The sequence below is a fragment of the Moschus berezovskii genome, chromosome 16 (assembly GCF_049115385.1).
Source record: "Moschus berezovskii isolate FMDL1 chromosome 16, NW_MosBer_1.0, whole genome shotgun sequence".
In the NCBI taxonomy this organism is placed as follows: domain Eukaryota; kingdom Metazoa; phylum Chordata; class Mammalia; order Artiodactyla; family Moschidae; genus Moschus; species Moschus berezovskii.
The window spans coordinates 12,212,432-12,232,039 of NC_142475.1; the positions used below are offsets into that span (position 1 = coordinate 12,212,432).

Below are 19,608 nucleotides of genomic sequence, written 5' to 3' on the forward strand. Positions count from 1 at the left end.
GGTAAGCATATTAGTGAAACCATCACCACAGTCAATGCCATAAATATCACCTCCAAAAATTTTCTCCCACCCTCTTTTTGTGTGGGTGTGTGATAAGAACACAACAAAGTGATCATGTGTTCTTCACATCTTTTCTACTAAAGGTTTCCATTTGCTGTTTAAAATACCCAAATGTATCGCTTCTTGGCCTTTTGGCTAAGATCAAGTGTAAAATATCCAAATGTATTACTGCATGCTATTGGGTGAGCTGACTTCTGCCTACCTCTTCAGTTTTATTCAAGGCACCCTTACCCTCATGCTCTACATTTTGTTGTCTTTTTTCCAGGTTGTTGCAGGAGTGATGCAGTTTTTTTCTGTTATCTTTCTCTTCACTGACTAACTGCTATGCAGAATTCTTACCTTTCTAAGGAAGGCCTTTCCCGACTCACTAGATTCTGTAAATCTCCCTATAATCTGCTCCCCAGATTGTAACTTCAATCAAGGTAAAGTGTATCTTCTTCCCCACTGAATCTTTAGTGACTAGGCAGCACTTGGGATATATACAATAAGTATCTGTTAAATGAATAAGTATTCAATAAGTATGTTCATTCCTGCAGGTGAAAAGGAATGTGCTTTATGCAGTTTTCCTTTAAAGTTGTCTATAAATTTAAAAGTTAAAGATAAAAAATTGTTTTTCTTTCAGTTCAGTTCAGTCGCTGAGTCGTGTCCGACTCTTTGCGACCCCATGAATCATAGCACGCCAGGCCTTCCTGTCCATCACCAACTCCTGGAGTTCACTCAAACTCATGTCCATCAAGTTGGTGATGCCATCCAGCCATCTCATTGTCTGTCATCCCCTTCTCCTCCCTCCCCCAATCCTTCCCAGCATCAGACTCTTTTCCAGTGAGTCAACTCGTCACATGAGGTGGCCAAAGTATTGGAATTTCAGCTTTAGCATCAGTCCTTCCAATGAACACCCAGGATTGATCTCCTTTAGAATGCACTGGTTGGATCTCCTTGCAGTCCAAGGACTCTCAAGAGTCTTCTCCAGCACCACAGTTAAAAAGCATCAATTCTTTGGCGATCAGCTTTCTTCACAGTCCAACTCTCACATCCATACATGACCACTGCAAAAACCATAGCCTTGACTAGACGGACCTTGGTTGGCAAAGTAATGTCTCTGCTTTTTAATATGCTATCTAGGTTGGTCATAACTTTCCTTCCAAGGAGTAAGTGTCTTTTAATTTCATGGCTGCAGTCAGCATCCGCAGTGATTTTGGAGCCCAAAAAAATAAAGTCTGACACTGTTTCCACTGTTTTTCCATCTATTTCCCATGAAGTGTTGGGACCAGATGCCATGATCTTTGTTTTATGAATGTTGAGCTTGTTTTTCTTTAGCACCATTTAAAATGTTAGTATTATCTAGTTATTAACAGTATGCTTTTTACACTAAAGTGTAAAGTCAGAGTCACCTTTCACATTGATGTACATATCCAAAGAGAAAGTTTGGTATGAAATTCACCCAAACATGATTTTGGATGCCTCTGCCATCTCCAGGACTTACAGTGACTTTTCAGGGTCCTTTTCTCAACCAGAGTGCTTATGCGGAACTGAAACAGATTTTTAAAATTTATCTATATTTAAATCATGTCATAATTGGCGAACATATTTTTTGTCTTTGGTTTGGTTTTTTTACTGTATTAAGAAAAAAATAACATGGCAATTACCCTGTTACACTTAAATTGTTATGGTGATACATCGTAATCTTGCTGGGAAAACTTTTCCCCCCACAATCACTGCATGCTTTTGGCTTTAAGATATATCTGTTCTCTGGAAGTGTGACTAGTCCTCCACACAGCTGGTCTAGATACACCCTATCAGTCATCTGCATTGATTGGCTGGCTGAGAAGCAGATCAGTGGTAGCTCTTGGAGGCAGCAGGACCATCCAAGGTCTAGCTGGAACCATTTTCAGGGTGGGAAGACAACATCAGCAGTTTCATGTATCAGTGCTTGAGGAATGGCAGATTCTTTTCTGAATTAATAATTGATGTACTCAGAATCCACCTGCTATGCCTTCCCTCTATCATGAGAAAGAATTTAATCTGTTATTTACATGGGTCCAGAATGCTGGAGAGTAATCAATGCTAGGGAGCTCCTCATGGGGCAGTCTCAATCCATAAATAGAGTCGACAAAGGAACGAAAAGCCAAACCAAACCAAAAGCAGCACACTTAATTAAATGGAAACTTCAAATAAGCAACAAGTAATTTTTAGCTTAAGCTGGCCCAAATATTGCATGGAGCATATTATATTAAAGTGTCCTATATCATCTGGCAATTCTAATATTCAACTAAATTTTACAAATATTTACTTACTTGCTTACCTTAGGGTTTACTTACCTGAAAGAACAGAGGATGAAATCTTGGTCTACTAAGATAGAAGCTTTGCCTGGGAAAATCTTAATAATAACCCATTTAGGACCACTAATTTTTTTTTATTAATGAATGAAATAATGTGTTTAATTAATGAATTAGTGATTTCCTATGACTAATCTGATTAAAAAATAAGTCTCTTCCTGGAGGACTTTTAACTGTAGGAAAAAACTATACTTTGGAAAATGTCCCAGAGTTCAACTGTCTATGTTCAAATGTCCTATGTTAAATTTAAAAATATTTAAATAGAATACACATCGTTTAATGTTTTCCCACTGGGGCTGCTGCTGCTGCTAAGTCACTTCAGTCGTGTCCGACTCTGTGCGACCCCATAGACGACAGCCCAGAGGCTTATACAGTTTCCCAGATTGACTATTGCTTTGTATGATTGTAATTCTTCCAGTCAGTGGAAGAGGAAGACAGCCAATCCTTGTGAGGGATAACACAGCAAATATATTCAAGAGGCACCGAAGTACAGCTTCAAACAATGAGGAAAAAGTGAGTCCTGCTTGAGAAACAACCACAGGAGCAACTGACAATATAGCCCTTTATTTCCTCTTTTACAGAAAAAGCATAGAAAAAAATTAATCCACAGTCACAAGAAGAACTAACGACAAGCTAATAAGACAAAACAGTGTGTAATCATAGTTTTCATGGTTAGTGTGAGATATGCAACTTATCTAAGACATCCACAGCTCATGCTAATTATCAGCAACTTTTAAATTAATTACCAACAAAGTCTACAACATGTTTCAAAGAGTTGAAAGAACAGGATAAATCATGACCAAAGTACAAGTCAGAATATAATCCTGGTAAGAGTGTTATGTGTTTTCAAGGACTACCTGATCATACCTGGTTCAGACTTCACAAAGGAGATGGTATTGAGAATAACTTAATATGTTACTTAATGGATAATTACAAATTTATGACATAATAAAGGTGAGAAAGAGTTCCATATCTTTAATAGAAGAAAAGCTGAACTAATGCAAAGATTTCACACTAATTAGTATTCTTGTCTGGGAAATTCCACGGACAGAGGAGCCTGTTGCAAAGAGTCAGACATGACTTAGCAACTAAAAACAACATTTAGTGACCAGTAGCAGTAGGAGACGGAGAAGGCAGTGGCAAGCCACTCCAGTACTCTTGCCTAGAAAATCCCATGGACGGAGGAGCCTGGTAGGCTGCAGTCGGTAGGGTCGCTAAGGGTTGGACAGGACTGAGCGACTTCACTTTCACTTTTCACTTTCACACATTGGAGAAGGAAATGGCAACCCACTCCAGTGTTCTTGCCTGGAGAATCCCAGGGATGGGGGAGGCTGGTTGGCTTCCGTCTATGGGGTCACACAGAGTCGGACACGACTGAAGTGACTTAGCAGCAGCAGCAGCAGCAGCAAGATGGAGAATTGGATAGAAGAATATCTTTTAAAATAGTCTTGTTTTTTTTTGGTTTCAAGTAGGTAAGTCTTCAAGGGCTTTTGTTTTATATTTGTCTCATATCCTGGTAACAAACAATACTTGACACACAGAAGGCACATGATCAATTTTAAGATAGAAACCTTAAGAGTCATTCTCAACTTATCATTTATCACATCCAATTTGTCACTAGGCCCTTAGATTTTACCTCCAGCATATTTTGAATCCGTTCTCTTCGAACACTTTTATTTCCATTGCCTTATTTCAAGCCTTTATTTTTTAACCCAGTTACTACAATACCCTTCTAAACTACATTTTCTTAAAAGACTTTAACTTCTTAAACAAAGCATTTCACATCCCTAAGAATATCCACTGCATACAAAAGGGGTCCTTAAACTTCTCGGTGGTAGTTTAGTCTCTAAATTGTGTCCAACTCTTGCAAACCCCATGGACTGTAACTCGACAGGCTCCTCTGTCCATGGGATTTCCCAGGCAAGAATACTGGAGTGGGTTGCCATTTCCTTCTCCAGGGGATCTTCCCAACCCAGAGATGGAACCAGGGTCTCTTGCATTACAGGCGGATTCTTTCCCCAATTGAGCCACTGGGGAAGCCAAACTTCTAGAGGAGGCAGTAAATCATACTGTTCTTTGAGTGTAGACTATAAATAAAAGACCATTTAAGAAAATCTGAAGTGTTTAGGGTTGGTCAAGACGAGGCAAAGGTTAATGAAGTGACCCTTCAAATTCTGGATGGGAAACTAGCAGCCCATGGTTTGCGGTCATAAAATGGTCAATGAAGTCAGAATCAGAAGTTATCATTCTGATTATCACACATATTAGGATCACGTGTGCGCCTGGTTGTGTATATTACCACCTGTAATCACCTGGTCTTATCGAGTTATGGAATGACCTACTGAAAGCTCAGCTACACTGCCAGGTGAATGGTGACATCTTGAGCAGTTAGGGGTCCGTCTTTTTGAATGAAATTGATATTTGGAATAAAAAACGTCTCATTTTTCTCATAGGGAAATTCCACTGGTTCAGGGATAAAATGATTCATTCTCAGTCTTACGGGAAGGTTTAGGGTTCAAGGGAAGACTGTTCCTATTAGGGAACACAATCACAATGCCACTGATTCGTATCTAAAGATTGAATAAGTATCTCTCCTTTCATATTCCTATTTGATTCTGAGAATCAATATTTTCTTCTCTTTTTCTACTTCTGTGTAGCGCATGTACGACCTGAGGAATGGTCATCACCTCAAGACCCTTGACCTGGAAAACAGTGGCCCTCATGAGGTGGAGCTCTGCTTGCTCCTCATCTGATAAGCTGGGCACTGACCTCTGCTGCTTGTGTGCATGGGCTCTTGTGGTTTTCAGTGACCAACAGTTCTGTTCTCTCAGTTTTGACTCAGGCTTTTTGTGGGCAACTAGTGTCTTCCCATAGAAACCCATGTTTCTAAGTCCTTGTCCAGTGTTACTTGTCAGGCGAGAAATATTTACAGGTGACCAAATGCATAAAAAGAGTTCCTGGAACTGTTTTTGCATAGCACTGAAAGCTGACAGCTTCTCCCCAAATATCCTGACTTAATATAGATGCTATTAGGAAGGAGACTTGCTGTCTGCTAAAAATGGGACAACCATCATTACCCCATGACTTCAGTGAGTTCTTGTGCTTTTTTCCTCTCATTCTATAACGGGCATTTTATCAGTTCTTAAATTTACTTTTTCCTACCGTTGAAATGCATGAATGCAAAGTGTTATGACCAGGATAACCATAATAGTGTGGTCACTCACCTAGAACCAGACATCCTGGAGTGCAAAATCAAGTAGGCATTAGGAAGCCTTACTACAAAGCTAGTGGAGGTGATGGAATTCCAGCTGAGCTATTTAAAATTCTAAAGGATGATGCTGTTAAAGTGCTGCTCTCAATATGTCAGGAAATTTGGAAAACTCAGCAGTGGCCACAGGATTGAAAATGTCAGCTTTCATTTCAATCCCAAAGAAGGTCAATGCCAAAGTATGTTCAAATTACCATAAAATTGCACTCATTTCTCATGCTAGCAATGTGATGCTCAAAATCCTTCAAGCTAGGTGGTGCTAGTCGTAAAGAAACCGCCTGCCAATGCTGGAGTTGTAAGAGATGCAAGTTTGATCCCTAGGTGAGGGAAGATCCCCTGGAGAAGGAAATGACAACCCACTCCAGTATTCTTGCCTGGGAAATCCCATGGACAGAGGAGCTCAACTGGTCTCAGTTCATGGGGTCGCAAAAATTCGGAGAGAACTGAAGTGATTTAGCACAGAACACAGGCTTCAGCAGTATGTGAACTGAGAAATTCCAGATGTACAACTGAGTTTTCAATAGGCAGAGGAACTAGAGATCAAATTGCCTACATTCATCGGATCATAGAGAAAGCAAGGGAGTTCCAGAAAAATATGTTTCATTGACTATGCTAAAGCCTTTGACTGTGTGGATCACAATAAACTGTGGAAAATTCTTAAAGAGATGGGAGTACCGGGTTACCCTACCTGTCTGCTGAGAAATCTGTAGGTAGGTCAAGAAGCAAGTTAGAATCGGACATGGAACAACTGACTGGTTCAAAATTGGGAAAGCAGGATGACAATATACAATACTGTATATTGTCATCCTGCTTATTTAGCTTATATGCAGAATATTTCAGGCAAAATGCCACCCTGGGTGACTCACAAGCTGAAATCAAGATTGCTGGGAGAAATTTCAACAACCTTAGATATGCAGATAATACCACTCTAATGGCAGAAAGTTAAGAGGAACTAAAGAGCCTCTTTGATGAGGGTGAAAAGTTGACTTAAAACGCAACATTCAAAAACCTAAGATCATGACATCCAGTCCTATCAGTTAATGGCAAATAGAAGGGGGAATAGTGGAAGCAGTGACAGATTTTATTTTCTTGGTTTCCAAAATCACCGCAGACAATGACTGCAGCCATGCAATTAAAAGATGCTTGCTCCTTAGAAGGAAAGCTGTGACAAACTCAGCCAGTGTATTCAAAAGCAGAGGCATCTGTTTGATATATGACAAAGTCAAAGCTATGGTTTTTCTAGTAGTCATGTATGGATGTGACAGGTGGACTGGAAAGAAGGCTGAACGCCAAAGACTTGATGGTTTTGAATTGTGGTGCCAGAGAAGACTCTTGAGACTCCCTTGGAGAGCAAGGAGCTTAAACCTAAACCTAAAGGAAGGCAACCCGAAACATTCATTTGAAGGACTGTTGCTAAAGTTGAAGCTCCAATAGTTCCGCCGCCTGATATGACTGAGCTGACTTACTGGGAAAGACTCTGACTCTGGGAAAGACTGAGGGCAAAAGGAGTGCGTCAGAGGGTAAGATGGTTAGAAAGTATCACTGACTCAATGGTCATGAATCTGAGTAAACTCCGGGAGATAGTGAAGGACAGGAGAGCCTGTCATGCTGTAGTCCATGGGGACACAAAGACAAGACTTAACGACTGAACGACAGCAATACTGTTGAAGGGGAAAGATCCAGGTATATTTGTAGAATGCCTGATATAATAAAAGTGAAGATAAACAGTGTGACAAGTTAAAACTACTGCACCCTCTCCTCTGCACTGGCTGTAGTATTACTGTTTGTAAAATAATATTATGAAATGCATATACCTTTCTTTAACCACTTTGGGCGGTTAAGACACTTAAGTTCCAAGTACAAGCTTCTTTCTTGTAAATATCTGCTGCTGCTGCTAAGTCGCTTCAGTCGTGTCCGACTCTGTGCGACCCCACAGACGGCAGCCCACCAGGCTCCACCGTCCCTGGGATTCTCCAGGCAAGAACACTGGAGTGGGCTGCCATTTCCTTCTCCAATGTGTAAACGTGAAAGTGAAGTCGCTCAGTCGTGTCCGACTCTTAGCGACCCCATGGACTGCAGCCCACCAGGCTCCTCCGCCCATGGGATTTTCCAGGCAAGAGTACTGGAGTGGGTTGCCATTGCCTTCTCCGTAAAGCGGGCTACTAAACCAATGTGCCAACAACCCAAAGGGGTTTTGCCGCGCTCTGAAGGCACTCTGAGGATTCAGGAGCCCTGGTTCAGACTAGCTTGCTGACTTAGCCTCGCTGTACCTCCTTCTCCTCTCTGTAAAATGGAGCAGCTACGGGGGCTGGATCTGAATAGTCTCTGGACTGTGCCGTACTTAGTCACTCAGTCGTGTCCGACTCTTTGCGACCCGGTGGACTGCAGCCCACCAGGCTCCTGTGTCCACTGGGAATTCTCAAGGCAAGAACACTGGAGCGGGTTTCTATGGCCTCCTGCAGGGGATCTTCCCGACCCAGGGATCGAACCCAGATCTCCCACACTGCAGTCAGAGTCTTTACCGTCTGAGCCAGCAGGGAACACCCGAGTCCCGTCACAACAGGGCCAGAAAGGCCCTCGGGCACCCACCGGTGTGTCTCCTAGGGTTGTGCGCGGAAGGGGCCCGGAGCGCCAGCCAAACCGCCCCCTTTCCTTCCCGCTCAGGCCCGGGCGCGCCCGCCAAACACTCCGGCCAGCCCTCCGCTCCCGGCACTCTAGTTCCAGGGCGGCCCGGGGCGGGGGGACGCGGTTGGCGGCGACACCGGAGGGGGCCGGGTGGGCGGGTCAGGAAGTCGGGGCGCGGCGGCCCGGGCGCGGGCCTGAGACGAGCCGCGGGGCTCGGCTACGCGGAGGCGGGGGACGCCGGGCGGCGCGGGAGCCCCGAGGGGAGGCCCTCCGCGGCCTCCGCGGGAACGATGGCGGAGGAGGAAGGTGACCGGCCCCGGGGTCCGCGCGCGTCCGGCCGCCAGAGGGCTCGGGAAGGGAGGGCCGGGAGCCCCGGGCGGCGGGCGGCCGCGGCTGGCCGGCGGGGGGGTGCGGAGACCTCGCGAGGGCGCGGCGTGCACGGCCTCGAGGCGTGCCGGCCGGAGCGGGAGGCAGCAGGGGAGCCTGAGGCTGCAGCGCGGGTCGCGGGAGAGAGCGCCGTGGGGGAGTGGCCGGGGGCTGCCGGCGGGCGGAGCGGGGGCGGGCTCGGGCCGCGAAGCTGCCGCTGCGAGTGCTGAGCGCCTCTGCGGGAGTGCACGTCGCGGGGCCGCGCGCCCCTCGGGCTGCGTGCGCTCCTGAGAGGGCTGCGGGCGCTGGCCAGGCCGCCCCCGGGTCGGGGGAGCCGCGCTGCGCGGGCTCCGAAAGGGGCAAGGGTGTAGGAAGAGAGGGGCGAGCGAGGCGGGCTGGGCGGAGACCGAGCGGCAGAAGCGGAAGCGTGAAGGGCAGCCAGTTTCATTCACAGGTTTATGGGGAGAAGGAACGAGTGGCTCTGGGGCGATCCGGAAGCCCGGAGAGCTTAGAGGGTGAAAGTAGGTGGGCTGGAGAAAGCTTTCACGGCCACTGCCGAGACAACTCAGTATTGATCCACAGAAGTTGATAGGTGTGAGAGAAAAATGGGGAGCTGGGCGGAACTTCGCCCAGAGAAGAGAGATGGTCTAGGAAACATTTGTGTCACGTGTTCATAATAGGCATGATGCTTTCAGGCATGGATGTAATGGTATCGCCTGACTGAGCAGTTAGACTTTTCATTCTTCTGGGAAACATGACTTTTTAACCTTGTTGAGGAGGGTTGTGGGTGTGATCTGTTTAGACTGAAGCCTTGCTAAACCAGGAATGCAAGAAGGGAGTCTGAAGAATTCAGTGGAAAACAGTTTTTAAAAAATTAATTTTAAGAATTGTTTGCTCTGTGACTTGCTGCTCTGTTTCTGCACTCACTCTTGCCTCATATTTGCCTCCTCCTCCTCCTTAAGTTTTCTGGGTTAAAACTGGTCTAATTTAAGACACTGTACCTAAAACCAGCTTCAAAACTAAACTCTTTGTTGTTGGTAAGGAAGAATGTATTTCTGTTTGTTGCCTTGGTTTTATCTTTGCTTCCAGTATATGTGATACATTTTTTCATATTTTTTACTTTTCTAACTACCTGCAAGTCTCTGGGGTGGGTTGATAATGTTTCCATGAGCAGTTAAAGCATAAAAAAATTAAAACTGCAGTACTGAAAGTCTTTAATATTATATATCATGCTAATGAGGAATTGTTTTAACAGGTTAAAGTTAGACCTAACTAAGCAGATATGATGTGGAACCAGTTATGATTTCATAAGCCATACAAGTTTGTGAAATTTACTTCCGTGATATAAAGTGAAAAATGACTTTTGTTTGTAGAATGACAGATAATCCAAAGGAATGAAATACATCTTACTTGGAAAAATTAATGCATTGAAGTTTTGTTAAGTTACAGTTTCATTCAACAGACTTTTAATTCCATAAATATTTGGCTGTCTAATTTGTTAGGTGTGCTTCCCCAATGGCTCAACAGGTAAAGAATATGCCTGCAATGCAGGAGACACAGGAGATAACGGGGTTGGAAATCTCTGGGTTGGGAAGATCCCCTGGAGGAGGTAATAACAACCCACTCCGGTATTCTTGCCTGAAAAATCCCATGGATAGAGGAGCCTGGAGGGCTACAGCCCAAAGGGTCGTGAACAGTCAGATATGACTGAGCACAGCAACAACTAGTAATTAAATTCTTATTTATTGTAATCTAGTAATGTTATTTATAGTAAACATGTCTACGTGCTAGGCATTATTTTGAATATGTTTATTAGGCACGCCACGCTTTTTTTCAGAATGCATGTTTTTGGTATTCACTGTATTAAAGTTTGACTAAATAGTGTATTTCACTTGTATCCACATGTTTTCTATATTGCTTTTTTGCTTATCATTCACTTCACTTGGACCCTTTGTCCCACTTTTCTCTAAGTAAATTCTCTTTGGAAATCTCATCTTCTCTTGATGCTGTAGAGAGTCATGGTATTATATTTGTATTTCCTGGAAGAAATGTTAGAGCAAAGGAAGTGACAGCTTTGAGTAGATCAGTATTCACACTTCTCTTGGAAATTGCTATGTATAGTCTAGATGGACATTTGAAAGCCTATTTGTAGCCTTGTTAACTGTATGATGTGAAGATCACAGAGCCAGAGACTGAAATAGTAGGTTGTTCCTCTGGCTGTGTTATCATTTTTATTTACTGGACTTTTTCTTTACAATGGTAAAATTATAAGATAGTGAAAAGAAAATTTGAATTCTATCCCAGAGCTTTCCTATCAGAATGAATAATCTGGTTTATCCACTGCTTTGGTCTTTGTTGCTTATCCACCTAGGGATTCTGGGCTTTGTTTGTCAGTTATGAAGTTAAAAGATCATCATAAAGAAAATGAGATAAAATTTGCATCCAGTCAGTTTTGTTTTATAGTCACAGGCAAAAAGTTTAGGAACAAGATGGAAGAAATTGGTTAAAAAGGTTACTGTATTTCCTAAGTAGTACTTTTTACTCCCACAATTTAATGCCACTGAAATTGGCATGCCTTAAAATCAGTGCAGGTATTTAATATGGTAGTATTTTTTTTTTTTCCTCTTGAGAAACTGTTATTAAATAGTGTCTTAAAATATATGACATTTTAGAATCAAGAAAATAGTACTGGAATTCCCTGGAGGTCCATTGCTTAGGACTTCGAGTGTCCACTGCAGGGGTCATGGGTTTGATCTCTAGAGAACTAAGATCCCGCATCCTGTGCAGCATGGATGCAAAAAACAAAACAAAAATGCCCATGTGTGTGCACACTCCATTAAAATCTCTGTAAAGTGATTTATTTTATAGAGAAATTTTTTAAAAAAGAAAAATAATAGCTTTTTGTGAAGAACACTTTTCTGTGAATATCCTCATCCTTCCCAAGTTATCATTATCTTAAATGCATACTTTTAGACTCTGTAATAAAAAAAGTCCTATCTAACCCATTGGTCACATATTTTGTTTGGCTTGCCTAGTTGCTCAGACAATAAAGAATCAGCCTGCAGTGCAGGAGACCTGAGTTTGATTCCTGGGTCAGGAAGACCCCCTGGAGAAGGAAATGGCGAAGCACTCCAGTATTCTTGCCTGGAGAATCCCATGGACAGAGGAACCTGGCGGGCTCTAATCCACCATGCTGCAAAGCATTGGATACAATTGAGCAACTAACACTTTAACTTTCAGTAGAATTGTTTACTTGATTTCTGAAATTACCCAATTACATTTTAAAAAAAATCTAATACTATTAACATGTTTGATCATGGATGTGTGTCTGCTAAGTAAATGTCTTGTAGTTATAATTTTTTCTTATATTCTTTTAAAAAATTTTTTCTGTATGTATTTTATTTTTGACTGTGTTGGCTCTTCGTTGCTGGGCTTTCTGTGGGTGTGGGGTGGAGGACTACTCTAGCTGTGGTCCCCGGGCCTCCACTGTGGTGGCTTCTCTTGCTGTGGGCGCAGGCTCTAGGGTGCTCGGGCTTCAGCAGCTGTGGTCCCCGGGCCTCCACTGTGGCGGCTTCTCTTGCTGTGGGCGCAGGCTCTAGGGTGCTCGGGCTTCAGCAGCTGTGGTCCCCGGGCCTCCACTGTGGCGGCTTCTCTTGCTGTGGGTGCAGGCTCTAGGGTGCTCGGGCTTCAGTAGCTGTGGTGCATGGCCTTAGTTACCTCACTGCATGTGGGGTCTTCCTGGACCAGGGACCGAACCCATGTCTCCTGCACTGGCAGGCAGATTCTTAACCACTGGACCACCAGGGAAGCCCTGTGTTCTGTTTCAGTAAAATTTAAAATGATCGCTTGCATCAGAAGACTTTGTTTGGCTTTACATACATTTTCATTCTTGTTGACTGCTTCTAACTTTTGCTTTAACCCATAGCAAAATTAAAAGGACATAATAAATGAGGAATATAATAGTATTTATTAGTTGTCCCAGATTTGTATGCAAAAATGCTTAATATCCATGGTATGACTTTTCTAATAATGTCATTTTCTAATCTTTGACTTTGCTACTTAATATGATTATAATATAAAGAATAAATGATATAAAAATGGTTAAAATTTAGACTAGTCAGACAGAAGCCACTAAGTATATGGTATTTTTTTCCCTCAGTATGTCAGTGTTGAAAGACATTTTAACAAACATACGAATTTGCTTTGAAGCACTTCTAAAATAAATTTTATTCATTTTCCACAGTTAGAATTAGCCATCTGATATCAGCAATAGTAGCTGATTCATTTCTCCTTTTTTGACTTCTCTTTTTAGACTCATTTTTCTATCCTTAAGACATTATAAAGAGAAAAGAGAAAAACCCTGCTTCTATAGGAAGGAGAAAAATTCTTGTACCACCTTAAACCTTGGTAGCCCATGATAGTGTCCTACACCTACATGACACAGTCTACCTTATAATTAACTAGGGAAGAAGAATAATTATGGAGAATATAGTAAATTCTTATTTAATTTGGAATTTGGTTTACTGATTTGAAAGTACTTTTTGCATTACATTTTTTTAGTCGGTTGTAGAAATAGTAGATAGTGTAAAATTGGAAAAAATTTTGAGAGCTTCCCAAATATATTGATTTTTATGGTTTCAGTCTGTTTTCTGATACCTAAACCTCTAAGACTGTTGAATGATAATGATAACACAGCACTGTGAAATTCTGTAGAACCTTCAGGATTTTAAACAAATGAAGTATAATTTTATGATCAATTTATTTTATTATATTTTTATTTTTAAAAAATTGTTAATTCATGAGTAATGCATATAATACTCTCAGTTAACTTGAAAAATAATCCAATTTATTAAATAACACTTTGTTCTCCAGTCATTCTGGAAAAGAGTACTTATTTTAGGATGTTTTGAAAATAGCATCATCTCAAGAGAAGAGCTCAGTTTATCCATAAGACTCTGAAAGCATGGATTAGAGGCAGAACTTATATTGTCTTTTGGTTTGTAGGAATATTTGTTTTGCAGGGAGTGCTAAACTAATTATGAAAAGAGTTATCTTTGGTACTAATAGTTCTTCATGGGACTTTTGCCTTAGTAAATCAGTTCAAGATATAGACAAAATAATTTGTTACACACATTGCAATAACGTCTCAAATATTTTAAGGACCACCTATAGAACTGCGCCAAAGAAAAAAGCCAAAGTCATCAGAAAATAAAGAATCTGCCAAAGAAGAGAAAATCAATGACGCTCCAGTTCCTGAAAGAGCTCCAAAATGTAAGTTAGATTTGGAGTTTTTTAGTTACGTTAGGTAGTATATTTTACAGTAACATTTTAAATTATAAATATATTTTGTCTTAAGTATGTGGTGATATCAGTCAGCTTTCATTAGGTTTTGCTGTAGAACATTTCCTAAGTGTCACTGGCTTACAAAAAGCGTTTATTTCTGATTAACTTGCATATTGCGGCTGTCAGTTGGCTGATGAAGCTTCATGTGTCCTGAAGGAACAATCTCTATTTGGGATGTGTTCTTGTGGCAGAGAAGAAGAGCAGGAGATAGGCAGAGTCATGCAGTACCTCATAAAGGTTTTGCTGAACTGCACACTGTCACTTGTACTTGCATTCTGTTGGCCCAAAGAAGTCATCCCATCAATCCAGGCAGTGAGGTGGAGAAGTTTATTCTGACTACAGGATGCATGGCAAGTCACGTGGTGATGGGCAGGGAAGAAAAATCTCTACAGGAAACGACAAAGTAGTTGGGAATAATAATAATAGTCTACCACTTTCTGGCCTTTTGGTCATAAATATTTACTTCTTTCCCTCAGACAAAATACACTTGGTACCTCCCCGACTCCAAGGAAGACACTCAGTCTTACCTAGTGAGGGCATAATTCTTGAAGCCTAAGGTCATCTTATCAGGGTCTATTAAGGGTCAGCTCTGACTCATTCTGATCCAAAAGAATTAAAAAAATAAGTTACTTGCTCTGTGTCAGGGGTCCCCAAACCCAGTCCTATGTTCAGACATTGAACAATACAAAACAAAATCAGCAAAGGGAAAAGGCATATGGGCTGAAGTCTGCAAGAAACTAGGCAAAAATTTCCAGGATGCCTAGGACATGCATAATTCCTTCAGCCTCAGTTTGTGGCATTTGTAGTTTTGTCTGCCTAGGAAGCTTACTAACAACTCTGCTCGGGATTTTTAGTGGTGGCTGATCACGTAACCTCTGCTTAATGCATGCAGAAGTTCTAGACTCCTAGAAGGAAAGCAGTAGGTGTGAAGTATACTGTTTGCACAAATAAGTTAGACACAGTAAACCACTCATTAGAAAATGATGGGAAACCTTTTGAAATCCAGGTTCCCAGAGGCCTACCAAGAGCCTAGCTTTTAAGCAGGCTTTTCTTAGCAAAGCAGTTATAAGCCTGCTATGGTAATCTTTTCTGTACATGTCCCCTTTTCCATTATACATTTTTGGTTGGAGACAGGATAACCAAAATAAATGCTTCCATTCAGAAAGAGGAAGAGTAAGAGGCACATTAAACACGGGTCCACAGCAATTTTGAAATCCTACTAGGTAAATATGAGGTCTTCCTCCTCTGGGGAAGGGAATGTTCCTTGATTAGTCACTAGCTGTTTTCCTCGGGAGTAGTTGCCCAGTTCATTGGCTTTATCCTCTGAAGGTCCTTCCTTTTCCATTATCCTCCTGAACCATATCTGAAAGTGGCTTTGGAGAATATGCCATCCTTAGGAGCCGAACAATTTGGTGCTTTTGAACTGTGGTGTTGGAGAAGACTCTTGAGAGTCCCTTGGATTGCAAGGAGATCCAACCAGTCCATTCTAAAGGAGATCAATCCTGGGTGTTCATTGGAAGGACTGATGCAAAAGCTGAAACTGCAATACTTTGGCCACCTCATGCGACGAGTCGACTCACTGGAAAAGACTCTGATGCTGGGAGGGATTGGGGCCAAGAGGAGAAGGGGACGACCAAGAATGAGATGGCTGGATGGCATCACCGACTTTGTGGACATGAGTTTGAGTGAACTCCAGGAGTTGGTGATGGACAGGGAGGCCTGGCGTGCTGTGATTCATGGGGTCGCGGAGAGTCGGACACGATTGAGCAACTGAACTGAACTGAACTGAGGAGCCGAACAGCTTTTACAAATAGATTCTTCCCAAAGGGAGTTCAAAGCCAATTTATATAAATTTTTTCAAATAAGATAAACATTTTGGGAGATGAAAAATAATAATCCATAATATGTGTGATAAATCATTCTATAAAACTGTTTCTGTGAATAGTTGCAATTTTAGTACTGAGTTTTGTTTTTGTTACTTTAGATAACAAGATCACAAAAGAGATTATTACTAGAGTACCTTGATTGTGAACTGCTTTGATTGCAGGAAAGAGATCCATTAGAACAGAACTGGCCCATTTGCCAGCAGACATGAAAAGGAAAACAGGAGTCCGAAATTTCTGAGACTTGTAGTGTTGAAGTTAGTATTGTTTGTCTTTTCAACTAGTAAATCATAAAATTGAGAAATATTTTAAGTAACAAAGGCTGATAAAGATGAATCCTTAGGGCAGTGACCAAATCAAGGGCATGACCAGTCACATAGTCTGTTAAAATGTATGAGGTTTAAAGCAGTTCCTAGTAACTCCTTTCAGTTGAATAAAGCACTCAGGGGAAAAGAACAAAGGGTGTGGCTTTTGTGACAAATAAGCAAAGCTTGATTAGCTCAAAATAAATGTAGTTAAATCTCTTAGAGAGGCATATCTAGAAGAAAAATTTGGGGTATAGTTATTGGAGAACAGAGCTGACTGGAATCAAGTAGGTAAAAAAAACAATAAAATCAGTTTTTTTTTTTTTTGCAAAATGAATGATTTAATTTTGTAAAATTAAGGTACAACTTACAATAAAATGCACAGAATCATAGGTATTAAGTGAATTTTTGTACTTGAATACAATTAAGATACGTAACATTTCCCTTATCCCAGAAAGTTCTTTTGTATCCCTTTCCAGTAGAGTTCCCCTGTGCCCCCTAAAACAACCACTCTTCTGATATTTTTCAATATAGATTAACTTTGCATGTTGTAGAATTTCATGTAAATAGAATCACACAACATATATGCCTTTGTGTCTGGATTCTTTCACTTAGTTCAGTATGTTATCCTTAAAATGTAATCACTTTGAGATTCATTCATCTTGCTGTAAGAGTTTATTCCTGCTTTTCTAGTTGGATATTTGATTAATTTCCAGGATTTAGCTATTATGAATAAGGCTGCTATGAGTACTTGTACTGGTCTTTTTGTGAACATCTATTTTTATTTCTCTTGGCGAAGGAAATGTCAAGCTACTCCAGTATTGTCTGGGAAATCCATGGACAGAGTAGCCTGGTGGGTTACAGACCATGAGGTCACAAAGATTCGGATACGACTTAGCGACTAAACAACAGCAACAACAATTTTTATTTCTCTTAGGTAAATACCTAGGCAAATTGTCGACTAAGCTTAGAGAGAGACATACTGTCAACAGAGCTGCCAGCCTAGGTTAAGAAGAACCCAATTATTCATGTCTTGAAATGATGTTTGAATTCCTAACTTTCTACATTCAGGAAGCAGGCTGAACAGGCTACTCTTAGGGTATCTTTCTTGAGGAGTGAGTGTTTTTGCCTTTGAAGGGAAGTAGATATTTGTGATGAATGGGGCAAACCCTGGTGGATTCTTCAGTTGTTCACAAATATTTTCTCCCCTTCCTGAAAATGCATTATATGTTCTTTCCCATTACTGTGTTGATGTGGAGTGCCTCTCTGAAGCAGAGTATACTTCCCTACCCTGTTGTCAGGCTTATATATGTGACTTGCCTGAGCCAATGGAATGTGAGTTAAAGTAGCAGTGTACTTGTTCTAATCAGAAATTGGAAGAGACATTATATGTTTTAGCCTGTTCTGATCTTTTCCTCTGTAATGAGAACAGCATGTCCCAAATAGGGACTGATTCTGTTCTGAACTCTGAAGATACAAGAAGAGCCACAGCTAATCTAAAATCTGGAATTGAGTGGAGAGTGACTGCTGATCCAAAATCCATAGTAACATGAATGAGAAACAAATATTTGTTTTCTAAGCCACTGGAAGTATGGGGGTCACTTCTTCACTACAGCAAAGCCAACTAATACAGTGATTATTTAAAATGTTTTGGAAAATGCAGTATAAGCAATTGTTCTATTAAGCAATTTAGAGATAACTACGATAGAACAGTATTTTCCCCCCAACTACAAAAATGTATTTTTAGGATCGAAAATGTGAAAATAGAGAAAAGTAAAATAAATATAAAATATATGTGTAATTCTACTAATAATAGCTATTAAAATTTTGACAAGGACTGCTTATATTTTTTCACTGTATTTATACTTTTTTCTTTTGTTTATTTTACTTTTTGTGAAATTGAATACTATGTTTTTTTTTTTTTTGGCTATGTGGCTTATGGGATCTTAGTTCCCTACAAGGGAGTTAACTTGGGGTTGAAACATACAGAAGTTTTTTGATTAGGCCTGTTTGTGACTGATGTAACGTAACTGGAAATCAGTCCTATACTTTCCAGTTTTCCAATTTTAAATGGTAATTTTTTTTTGTGGCCATGCTACACAGCTTGCTGGATTTCAGTTCCCTAACCAGGAATTGAACCCTGGTTGGGCCATGGCAGTGAAAGCCCAGAATTCTAACCACTAGACCACCAGGGAACTCCCTTGATAATTTTTAAATAAATAATTTCAAGGACCCAGAGCTCTTTATTTTCTCTAAAACATATATACTTATACACTGAACACTGATAGCTTGATTCCAGCTTTGACTCTCCAGAATCTTCACAAACAAAATAGTACTAAGGTAAGGCATTTATTGGAGAAGGCAATGGCACCCCACTCCAGTACTCTTGCCTGGAAAATCTCATGGATGGAGGAACCTGGTAGGCTGCAGTCCATGGGGTTGCTAAGAGTCAGACACGACTGAGTGACTTCACTTTCACTTTTCACTTTCATGCATTGGAGAAGGCTATGGCAACCCACTCCAGTGTTCTTGCCTGGAGAATCCCAGGGACAGGAGAGCCTGGTGGGCTGCCATCTATGGGGTTGCACAGAGTTGGTCACGACTAAAGTGACTTAGCAGCAGCAGCAGCAAGGCATTTATATGTAGGATTTGGTTGAATATATTTTTTGTAATAGCCCTTGATTATCAGGATTAATCTTCATTGTCCAGGAATTAATTTTAAAGATACAGGAAAAGACATGTTTAGAAACTGTATAGCACTTTTACCAAATTACCATGTGAGGTAAGTTTTCTTGTAGTCTTTTTATAGGTTACGTTGTGTCAACACTGCTTTAATTAACTATCATATATTTTTACAAGTATGCTTTTGCAACCCAATAATAATAATTATTATTTACTGATCTCTTGCTTTGTTCCAGGCCAAATGCTTTCCATTTGCTATTGGAAACAGTAATTATAAAATAATTGTGTCATGCTGATTCTTTTTAACAATTATTTATTTCCATATTTATTTTCATCTTTTGCCAAGTCAGATGACCTGTGGGATCTTGGTTCCCTGACCCAGTATTGAACCCCCGCCCTTGTCAGTGAAAGGAAAGTCCTAACCACTGAATCGCCAGGAAATTCTCTGATTCTGTTATTTGATTTATTGGCTAGTATCTTTCAAGCATTTTTAATATAATTCTTATTAATTTACTGATATCTAGCTGGTATTTAATATCTCTAATGTGCTATGCATACCAGTATTTATTAAATAATTTTTTAAGCTGCAGTTTTAGTTTAGCTAAATTAGTAAGTCAGCAGGTTTGTTTTTACAAACCTGTCAATCATTCAGTAACATAACATTGGGCATTGGACCTTGAGGCCTGGGCTTAATTTACTGAATCTTTCCCCCCCCATAGTTTTATTGTCAATTTATTTAA

At 40.9% G+C, this 19,608-nt stretch overlaps 1 protein-coding gene across 2 annotated transcripts in view; it reads left to right on the plus strand.

The window, feature by feature from the left end:
• The first annotated feature begins 8,461 nt into the window (after window positions 1–8,461).
• The window catches only part of DPY19L4 (dpy-19 like 4), a 61,745-nt gene continuing 50,598 nt past the window's right edge, over window positions 8,462–19,608 (plus strand). Inside the window, exons 1-2 of one of the 2 annotated variants that reach the window (XM_055431721.2) lie at window positions 8,462–8,595; window positions 13,816–13,926. In XM_055431721.2, coding sequence (XP_055287696.1) covers window positions 8,580–8,595; window positions 13,816–13,926 — 127 coding nt within the window. In that variant the 5' untranslated portion in view covers window positions 8,462–8,579. Of the gene's footprint in view, window positions 8,596–9,836; window positions 10,265–13,815; window positions 13,927–19,608 lie in introns of those variants that run through there. The other variant, XM_055431720.2, reaches the window with a different exon arrangement.